Source organism: Cupressus sempervirens, chromosome 5, assembly GCF_028749045.1.
Source record: "Cupressus sempervirens isolate cs-2001-9-10 chromosome 5, ASM2874904v1, whole genome shotgun sequence".
NCBI classification, from domain to species: Eukaryota; Viridiplantae; Streptophyta; class Pinopsida; order Cupressales; family Cupressaceae; genus Cupressus; species Cupressus sempervirens.
Window position 1 is genome coordinate 30103287 of NC_143122.1, and position 11581 is coordinate 30114867.

At 34.6% G+C, this 11581-nt stretch overlaps 1 protein-coding gene across 1 annotated transcript; it reads right to left on the bottom strand.

Moving 5' to 3' along the window:
- Positions 1 to 24: 24 nt before the first annotated feature.
- On the bottom strand, positions 25 to 5112 carry LOC149554438 (uncharacterized). Its single transcript, XM_089828491.1, has 3 exons — positions 4024 to 5112; positions 845 to 1030; positions 25 to 750 (listed from the first exon to the last, which is right to left on the bottom strand). The coding sequence occupies exons 1-3, from the start codon at positions 4495 to 4497 to the stop codon at positions 469 to 471; spliced, it is 942 nt and encodes a 313-aa protein (XP_089684617.1). The 5' UTR covers positions 4498 to 5112; the 3' UTR covers positions 25 to 468.
- Positions 5113 to 11581: the final 6469 nt, after the last annotated feature.

The window sequence follows — 11581 nt, forward strand, 5'->3', positions numbered from 1 at the left end:
GACATGCTAAAAGCAGGCAAATGCTTGTCTTCATTAAAGCTAAATATAAATTAAATTAATAAATTAAATCATTGTCTATTTCTTTGTTCTGCACAAAGCTTCAAGCTTTTATTTGTTGTGTCCATTAACCTTCCCACATGTTTCAAGGAATGCGGCCTATTATCCCCTTTGCTCAAAAATTCTAGCACTGTCTAGTAATCCCGGAATCCTTTCCAGATAACTTAACTAAATGCTTAATCTTAATTGAGAATTAAGCATATCTAAGTGCAAATAGGTGAAAATGTTGGTCATTGGAAAACTTTTGCGGGAAAATGGGGAGGATAAGGTAACCAAGACCCTTAACCTTGAAAATACATCATTTATGCTGACAAAACAAACTAGGCACATAAATATATACTGCATTACTTCTCAAGACTCTGAGAACTAATACTAAGAAAAATCATTTTTCCCTCCTTCTGTGGTATTCTTCTACTTATCATATTGGCAAGATCTTGCCAGCGATCTAACCTTCATCAACTTGGTTGAATCAAGAGTGATGTTGCACTGAATGTATTTGCGGAATTTAGGCTTCACAAGCTTCCCCAAAACATAAGCCCTTGCCCTGATTGAAAAAGCTAAATCCAGTGGAATGTCGCCATGTGCATCTGAACTAGTCAAAGTTGCACCACCTCCATATAAAGGAACTTTATTACCATGCAAAACCACGTTTACTGTTCGACGACTCTTCTTTGGCTGATAAAATTTTTTCACCTGCATAAAACAATATATACTTTTCACTTCACTGGATCTGCTTACCGAAAAGTGCTGTTAAAAATTAAAAGTCAAATCAACAGACTTGTTTTACCTGGCCCGATGCAACTACTAGCTGATAGTACATCAGATCCAATGGTGTGGAAGTCACATGCATTCCAAAGAAAGTAGCAGGATTGTTGAAGGAGAGTCTTAAAGTTGAGTTTATGGAAATCATCTTGGTGGGCACTCCCGTTGCATCTGAACCCGCAGATATGTAGAAATCATTGAAGGTAATACTCTGCATTTTCCATGGTATGCCATTAGGATCTTATATAAAAGCCATCTTCAAACTCTACAGAAGCATAGCTACATAAAATACATGACAAACAAAGGCAAAATCCTTGTACTAATCCAGAGCCCAGAAAGAATAAGTATTCAGAATGTTACTAGCATACAAATGAGTACTGTTCTGAATCTCTGGTAAGGTCATTGACATTTTGAAATAACAAACAGAGTTGCACTGATCGAGAACTGTTATATATATGGGCAATACTAACATAAACCACTGATACATGCACCACAAAAGGTCTCATGTATAAGCGCTACTAATATAAAGTGAGAAAAGTTTCTAAAGAACAATATTGGAGTATCAAGCAGGTAAAAGTGCTGAATAGAGTCATAAAACTCTTTTTAAAGTTAACGATGATGCAACAAAGACAGTACCTTCAGTGCATCTTTACAAAGGTTATTCCTGCATTTAAAGGATTAAAAGTAAACTCCATAGAAAATCCAACCCTCCTATAGTAATTGGATCTAACAAAATCTCAAGGCCCTGTAAAACACAGGCATAAAAATTCTGCGGCCCTAATCATCAAAAAATAGACATTGATCTGATACTGTCATTGATCTACTTTTGAAATCAAGCACAAACTTATACAAATGAATGAGGTTAACTCAATCAACTCTCAATAGAGAAAATAATATGGGTGTTAATCACATAGAGACAGTATAACGGGTGTAGTCATGTACAGAAACTGGTCTCACTGTAGTGGGCTACAGCAAAAGCATGAGATTGGACATTGTATAAAACAAACCACTTAACACAGGATGACAGAACAAAGGCCGCAACTTAGCCATATATTTCAAGGGATCATTCCTCTATTTACAAGGAAAATCTTCCACGGTGTGCACATGCCTCTAATATTTATGCAATCCCCACCCTGGAGTCCCCTGGCCATAATATCTTCTTTAATCTCAATCCTTTAAATACCTACAAATTTATCTGGTGTGGTTCTACAGGAAAGCAAGCAATAACATTTACAACTTTGTAGCCATCTACAGACCTGACAATATGATTATGAAACATGGGTCAATGAGTTTGACTCAAAAATCACACAGTTAAATCCTGATAGCAATATCACAATTTGACTTGCTGTGGAAATTATCTCCTACTTATCAATATGATTATACCAATGTAGATCCTACCAAGAAAATTTCTAAGGCATTAATTATGTAATCTGAATTCTTCAAAAGCCCATTAGCTGCAGACAGATTTTACATATAGAGAGTTTTGCATTAATCAACCAACCTAGTAAATTCATAGTCCAGAGCTTAAGAAGCAAATCTGCTGTGCACCTCATAAATAAAGATCTGATCTTTACTATTGATCTCAATTCCATGATTCCCTTACATTATATATTGATGAACACAAACTCATGACTTCCCTGAACCCGAGAAGGTAAAACCCAATAAAAACCCAAATTACAAACCATCCAAGAGGCTATTTCTTTGCACGTACACAGAATACTCCGGAATTCCTTTACAGCCAGGACTCGTGTATGAGCGAGCAGTACTAATATAAAGTGAGAAAAGTAGCTAAAGAACAAGATTGGAGTATCAAGCAGGTCAAAGAGCCGAATGGAGTGCATAAAATTTCTTTTAAGGCTAAAGATGATGCAACAAAGACAGTACCTTTGGTGCATATTTGCAAAGGTTATTCCTGTGTGAAGAATTTAAACTCCTTCCATGACAATCCAACCTTCCTATAGTCATGGGATTTACAATTTTCTGACTCTCATCACCCCATCATATTGATACTAAAGTAGCAATATCTAAAAAAATCTCAATGCCCTCAAAACAGAGACATAAAAAGTCTGCAGCCCTAATCATCAAAAACTAGACATTGATCTGACACTAACATTGGTCTACTTTTGAAATCTAACACAAACTTATACGAATGACAATGAGGTTAACTCAATCAACTCTTTACAGAGAAAGAAAATGGGCGTAGTCATGTACTGACGCTAATATCACTGTCATGGGCACCAGTGAAAGCACGCGACTGGACATCGTACAAAACAAACTGCTTAACACAGGATGATACAACAAAGGCCGCAACTTGACCATTTATTTAGAAGAATTATTACTCTATATTACAAGAAAAATCTTCCGAAGCATACAGATGCCTCTTAAACTTACGCAATCTACACCCAACAGTCTCCTTACCAAAACATCTATATTGATCTCTTCTTTAATCTCAATCCCTTAAAGACCTACAAATTTTATCTGCGTGGTCCTGCAGACAAGCAAGCAATAACATTTACAAATTCGTGGCGATCTGAAGACCTGACAATATAATTATACTAATGTAGATCCTAGCACGAAAATTTATAAGGCACGGGCAATGTAATCATCTGAATTCTTCAAATTGTATTAATCAACCAACCTAATAAATTCATGCAGTCCAGAGCTTACGAAGAATATCTGCTCTGTACCTATAAGTAAAAGCCTAATCTTTACGATTTATATAAACTCAATGAATCCCTTATACATTGATGAATTCGACCTCATGTCTCCCAAGAAACTAAACACCCAAGAGAAACCCAAATTACAAATGATCCAGGAGACTACTTCTTTGCTCGTCCTCAAAACACTCCACAATTCCTTTACACCTGTGCTTAACACTGCCTACTGACCAAAACCATTCAGAAATTCTGTCCTGCAACCAACTACCTAACCTATTACATATTCAAAAAATTATCTATGAGCTACATGATTCTCAGTCCCAAAGATCCAAGCGGGAAATAGACCACACTTTCGGTTGTCATTCTTTTCAATAACGAGAAGCACATTATTGACTAACCGAAACTTTAGTTTTGCATTGATTTCACATGTAGAAAGAATTGCTATGAATCCTGCATAAACTCGAGATTAACAAGAAAAAGGGAATAGTCCCGATATCTGCAATAATTCCTATGATCTTAACGACAACATAGCGATCTTTCAACGTACCTTCACTGTAACTTCTGGCTTGAAGGATCTACTGGCACCCCACAGGATGAGAGAAAACACGGTGAAAAGCGCTGCAAAACAGAGTATGAAAAGAAGCACATAACAACGCCTCGGCCATTTCTTCTCTTCAGATTCATCAAACTCTCCCTCCTCTTCGATGGCACTGAATTGATTCCACCCTTTTCCTTTCCCATGGCGGCCATCATGAGGCTGCACCTTCCTAGAGCCAGGCTTCAATGACCCAGAAAACCTGCTTGTTGATGACTCCCTCGAATGCCTTCCAAGTGAAGAACTTGAATGTGGGGGCGACCCCATGGGGCTAAGTATGGGAGTGGACTGAAATGACATCTTCTCCCCATCGTGTGAATCCCTGGAAGGACTCTGCACATAGTACACTGGCCTCCTTGGCGATCTGGTTGGAGATGAAGGTGCCAAGCTGGTCACCTCGGAGTCAGATTTCGCATGCATATGCATTTTTGGGTACCCTCAGAAACAAAAAACCAAGATCTATGCTCTCCCTGCAGATAATATGTTTGTCAATCCCCCAACTCAGTCCAATGCTATCAAATTCTTATGCCAGAGCTGCAAATTGGAAATTCAAGGAACACAAATACGATGTAAAATCCCAAAACGAATTGCGACTAGTGCCTAAATCATCACATCACACTCAAATATGTTCTTATCACGCTCGCATTCCAACATATGAATACATCAACACCAACCGCAAAATCCCTAATAATTCCAGATGCTAATAGCGCGATCAGAGACTACCACTTGCTAAAAATGGGTATTCCTAAATCCTGTTATCAAGCTGAAAAACCCAGTCGACCCTGCTATCAAGGTCAGCAACACGGTTAGAAAACAAACTGAAAATGACAGATCTGTTTGACCTAACTCCTTTCAGCTTCCTAAAACCAGCACTCCCAATCTGCCAAGCTCTATCAGATCTCGGCAGCAAATGGCAAAAACCCTTTAAACACGCATTCTAGTCTCTGATCAGACACCTCATTGAGCAGTCCACCGGGATCCTTCACTCCAGAAAAGACACCCAAAACCTCGTATGTTTTATTTTCTGATTATTAGGAGGGCCCAAATTACACTTCCGGCATTAAACATATACCCAACGAGTTTTAATCGCAGTCAACTGCAACCAACAACTATGGATGTTGCCAGCAAATACAACTGTAATTTGTTCTTTGTTTATATGTTATTGGGTACAGTCAGCTACCAAAAATTTCCATGCTGTACAGCTTGCAATGAATGTGAATGACAGAAAATGAAAGCTTGCAGTCTTTCTATTTTCCTTCCCTGCTTAGATTCCTTAGAAGGCGCTCACACGTTTACGCCATTCCAGTTGTAAGCTGGGCCAATAAATATCTGGGAAATTGCTCACGAAGAACGTGTACATCTGTCGGCCACATGCGTTGCAATCTGTCGTGCATTATGGTTTAGTATGATGACCATTGCTTCTCACAATTTTTATGTTGGAGGATTTGGAACTCTTGGACCCAATTGGATGGGTGTTTTTTAAAGAAATAAAGGTAGGTTTGGGGATTTTTTTTAGTGGTTTATCTATTTTTATATGGTTTTGGATTATATATTTATTTTTTATTTATGGAACTATTTTAATTATTTAATTTTATAAATATATTAAAATAAAAATAATTGATTGTAAATGGGTTTATTAGGGGTGGAGTCCAATAAAAAAAAATTTAATAGATGAGTCGATGCAAAATTACAAAGAATAACATTTACATTTTTAATGGAAAGATTATAGTCTAAGAAAGTATGGCTAAATCAATTTTAGAAACTTGATATAGAACCTTTTAAAAATAATTTATTTTGAGATTTAACTTTTACTTATTTTTATGAATGTAGAATAAATAAATAAAATTTAAGTTTAATATACAAAATTGGAATGTCAAACTATTATAATAATTATTTTTCTAGAGGGATCTAGAATATAATTGCAATTTTATAGCACATTGTAAGTATTAAAATGGACAAAGTTGTGGTTTGGTTTCAAGCATTGATTCTTCTAAATTCCTTTATATAGAAAAGTGAAGTTTTTAATGCTAAACTTGTTCCTCCATAAAGTTAAATACTCATTTAGAACGTAACTTTATTTCTTATATAAATTATCTTTTATATTTATTTTTTATTAAATGATCTAAAAGTTGATTAGGTGGAATTGTTATAAATAAATAAATAAATAAGAGGATTTTCTTTATAAAAAAATGAAATCTGAGGATTTATTATGAAGTCTCAACTCAAAAATAATTTTAAAATTGTAAACATTAAAAGAACATAATTATTGTAACAACAAATATTCAATGTCACAACCTCGTTGAAGAAATCAAGCCAAACTCATTTCTATATGATAATGAAGTGTCATATGTCCTAAGAATGGGGAACTTTTGTTGACTAAACTCCAATATATTATTTATGTTTCTCTACCATAATCCAAAGAAAATGGATATCAATATAAAGATTGCTTAGTGTGTCCAATATTGGGTTTAGATGACTACACCTATGCTCCATTCCTTGACCCGAGTTAAACTCAAGGGTCACACAGTAATACTTGTTTGAAAAACAAGGGGAAGCAAAGAAGTAGAGGACATTAAGTGTATAGGTTTGTCAGTTTTATCACTAGATTCTCTCACACCAAACTTGGCAATAATGAATGGTCATTATGGAGGATCAAACAACATTGGCATGACAAGAAAGTGAAGAGGGGGAATCTATTGCTATATCTATTTGTAATGTCACTAATTATGGTAAGGAAATGGGTAGGAGGGTACATATCAAAAGTATTTGAAGGTTTTAACACAACTCTTTTGTAAGGTAAGTCCAATAATTGTGTGCTTCCATAAAGTAGTGAAATTGTAATGCCTACCCCTAATTTACTTTTCATGTTTTATTGTTGAATTCTTTTAGGCCAGTTTTATGGTTATGTTTTATGACTAGTGGTAGCAGTACCTTGGTTACTAGATTTGATTGGATGTTATTTCAGGCTCAGTTTATATATTTGATGGGCTACTTGATACTCAGTTATTTAATGTGATCATGATTATTCTTTTGATGATGATACATGTATGTTCATATAGTGATTTTCAATTATCTCATGATGATAGTTAGATGGATGATTTTATGCAGTTTCTATGGTTACTTACCCCACACTTGCATGTGTATGGTGTACTTGTATGATTTACTTTATCTTTGACATTTCTGATGTGGTTGAGGAAGGGAGTTGTAGTCACCTGTTAGTCGAGTTCTACATGATGCACCACTCCCTGCTATTGCATGCTTAGTTTAGATTTATATGTATTTGTACGTGCTCGACTTTTATGTAGATTGCAGGTATTGAGCATCGACTTCCCTAAATTGCCAGGATGAGTATGCCCTATCATAGTATCTCAATGGTAAAAGAGGGGAGATAATTCTTGTGTCCAAATTCTAACCCTAAGCCACTTGTCCTAGAAAGTAGGACAAGTATCTGAGTTATTTACCATTCTGAATTCGTCAAGTAATGCAAATTCATGATTCTAACCCTTGAGTTTGATATAGTACTCTATCTTTTTTATGAGTTTTTGGATTTAGATTGTGGATATGTTTTGATCCTCAATTAAAAATTATCAAATAAAAAGATTATTAAATGATTTAATTTAATAAAAAATTATAAAGAAAAATTAATATTTAATTATATTTAATTAAATAGGAAATTAATTAAATAGAGGAATTAAATTTAAAATATTTAATTAAAGTTTTAATTTTAGGGTAATTATATTTATTTAATAATAATTGATTTAGGAGTTTCATTTTAATAATAAACTCTAAATATTATTATTAGTTAAATTAATAAATATATTATTAAAGATTTCTTTTGATTTAATAAAAGAGAAAAATAATAAATTTAATAAAGTTTATTTTAATTAAAATGCAAAGAGTTTGCACATGAAATTAAAATAAAATAAAATAATAAAAGAAAAAGGGTTCACATGATTGCAAAACCAAAACCCTAATTGGAGAGAGCTCTTTATTAAGAAATTAGAGCTCATTTCTCCACACACGGGTTTGGAGGAGCAAATTTTGAGAAAATGGTTTTTGAGGAAATGAGAAATTATTGCAATCTTTGAGCGTTCATCTGGTTAGCATTAGATCAAGGTAGGATTGTTGTTTGAATCTATCAAGTAATTTCTCTTTGTAATTCTCTATGTCTTCTTCGTGCTTGTGTGAAAACATTATTTTGGAAATGGATTTGTTTGTTTGAAACCCTCTTTTGAATCATTATTGTTCTTCATTATTGAATTGTCTGTGTGAGAAATCTGGTTATTCAAAAATTGGATCAATTTAGAAAATTGTGAATCGGGATAGGGTTTGGAAAAGAAAACTAGATTTAACTTATTATTATTGTCTGTTTAATTTTGGTTGCTATATCAGATCTATGAGCGAGAAAACCTTATATATAATACTAATTACTATAATAATTAAAAAATATTGTGGTAATTGTATTATGATATTTTATTATTTTTCTTGAAAAAATAAATAAATTTAAAATCGTGAGATTTTATGCAGCGTGGGGGGCATATAAATGGGGATCAGGGTCATCACCTCCCCGTCCCCACGCTACTCACATAGCTTGGCTGTGAAGGCAACCAAAGCCATCATTAGAAGCCAAGGACACTGCTGCAGTAGGCCAATGGGCCTTAAACATTTTTATGGGCATGTGTTATGGATACCTTCAAAGGAGGGATGGATCAAAATTAATCTTGACAGGGCGACAAGGGGTAACATAGGTGTATTAGGGTTTGGATGCATGGCAAGAGATCACAAGGGTAACATAATTGGATTTACAGCTAATTATTTGTTGGACAATATTGTAGAGTGTTTTGCTACCAAGGAAGCTTTGAGGTTAGGAGTTAAAATTGGATGTCAACGTATACATTTTGATGAAGAACTGCTCTGATACCACTGATAGAGGCCCACACCACCCTTACCAACTCACAACCAATAATGCAACAATATAGAGACCAAGAAAAAAAAAAATGCTTCACAAATAATTTTATTATACTTGAAAAATCCTTACAACACCCACAAGATGATGTGATTTCTTCCACATAAGAGAAATCCTAAATAAGAGTCTTCACACCTTCTAGCTTTTACTTCTCCAACTTCTCCTTGAGCTTCCACTCCTCAAGCTACTCCTTGAGCTTTTACCTTCTTCTCGAGCTTCTACTCCTCAAGCTTCCCCCTTGAGCTTCCACTCCTCAAGCTACCCCCTTGAGCTTGATTAGAAATGCTCATATGCCTTGCTTAAATAGGCACTTACCACCCTATGCATGACTTATCCACAACCTTCTAGAATTCCTCCTACACAATATCCACAACCTTCTAAAACTTCCATAAACTTCTAGAATTACAACTAAGCACCACCATGTGGCCCAATTAGAAAATTACATTTCCTTTATGGATTACAACAAATATTTAATGCAAGATTTAAGAAACTTTCCGCAAGCTTCTAAAATGCCACCTACACACCTCGATTAATGTAATGACAACTATTTTTTGTATTTTTTCTATTTATGCCACTTATGCACCTCGAAAATAAAAATCCTCTTTTCCTTTCTTTTCTCCTTTTTATTTTTATTATTTCTCCTCTAATTTTCGTCACTTTTCTCTCTCCTCCAGATTTTTTTTTTTTTTTTTTTTTTTTGCCTTTTTTTCTTTTTCAATTTTTTTTTTTTCCAATAATTTTTCAATGCAAGATGCTCCTGCATCACATTTGGAAGGAGACTCAGAAATCATTATCAATGGCATCAAGAAAGGAAAGATGGAGGCATGGCATATGGATCAAAGTATTCGAAAAATCAAGGATTTGCTTCTAGACTTTGAGGATTTTAAGGTTTCACACTGCTTTAGGGAAGCAAATAGAGTGGCATATTGACTAGCTAATTTAGGTGTCAATTCAACATTGGGTCCTCAACGTGAAATTTTTGAGGACTTCCGTCACCTTGGAGATTAAAAAAAGAGAGATAGGAAATTTCATGGCCATTAGATTTAATAATCCACTCATGGTACCTCAATTTGACATGTGAAAGGAATGCCATTATGATTTTGACTCACGAGGACATTAATCATCACAAGGTAAGTAGAGATTTTCATGATACCAAGGCATCCCTCACACATGTCAAAGGAGTGTTTACTTAGCTTTGGTACCTTGTTCGAGAGAGTTCTGAGGATGTTAAATTCATGTAGAAGGTAGGGAAAGGTCATTATTTTTTACTAAGGCAGAAATGGAGACAAATTTTTCTCTTGGTTTAGATTTGTAGATATAGACCTATGAAGGTTGGATACCAACATGACACCTAAACCACATTTTTGTTAAAGATGATCTGAGCTTTCTAAAAGGAGTCCACCAGTTAGTCAAGCTAGAGTATCTGGAAGATTTCTAGAAGAGGAGATCAAATTTAGACGTGGCATCATTATTTGTGGCACTTGCTTTGATGGTGGGGGAATCCAAAGATAGGTTTGACCATTGTGGCTACAAGCGTCCACAAGTAATGCCTCCTGGGATTGGACAAAATTATCGAGTGAGTAGTTTTGGGCAAGGGAATTGAAATGGGTACTAAACCCTAGCTACTAATTGGTGGGGGGGAATCCTCCATCCAACCTTTAGTGGTGTGGTCATCTTCAAATTCGTAGGTTGTTCACATCCCCAAAGTTGAACTGGGATGGAAAATCATCATGGAATACCTGGTTAAAAATATTTGGGTAACGAAGGAGGAGGGGCAAGGGTTTATGAAGGCCACGTTGAGGAAGAGCACTTTGGCCCTTGGACAATAACTCTGCCATCAAATTGTGAAGAAACATCAACTAACTGAGGGGTGTCCACAACAGAGGGAATGTGGGTCAATGCATCTTTGCTTTTGGAGGAGGGAAAAGGCAATGGAAAGCGTCACAGGATGGGCTAGGGATTATCAGTGGAGGATGATCGTGCAACTCCAACCTTTACACATGAGGAAGCAATACACTAGTTCAAGGAGTAGCTAGTATAAGAGGTGGTGGTGCTTCCTTTTGTTATTATAATCGGTTAATGTAAGGGTGGGTGTTAGTATTATCAGAGTGTTAATACTTTGTTTTTTGGGTTTGTTATCTAATGGTATATGTAAGGGGAAGGGTAGCTTAAAAAGTAAGGCTTGAAGCCATATTGCCATAATGTACTCTATTTTATTATCAATACAAACAAATATTATCAATAAAAAAAATACTTTAATTAATATTAATAATATTAAATAAATTATATTATATTATTAAATATCAATTGTTGTTATTAATAAATTAATATTATTTTATTAATGATTTAATAGTTATTATTTTAATAATTTAATTATTATTATTTATTTTTAATAATATTTATTAAAAGACTGGTTATAAGGTTATCATCAATTTGAATAAGAACTTAATTTCTTAATTTAGAGAATTTTTAAGGAAGTTTGGTTTTATTTAATTAAAAATTTATTTTTATATAAAATATGGGGTTTTATATTTAAATGACTTT

Coding starts and splice junctions, on each gene's coding strand:
- LOC149554438 (XM_089828491.1), bottom strand. CDS start 4,497: ATGCATATGCATGCGAAATCTGACTCCGAGGTGACCAGCTTGGCACCT. Junction 1,031..4,023: donor AGCCAGAAGTTACAGTGAAG/GTACGTTGAAAG, acceptor TGGAAAATGCAG/AGTATTACCTTCAATGATTT. Junction 751..844: donor TAGTAGTTGCATCGGGCCAG/GTAAAACAAGTC, acceptor TGTTTTATGCAG/GTGAAAAAATTTTATCAGCC.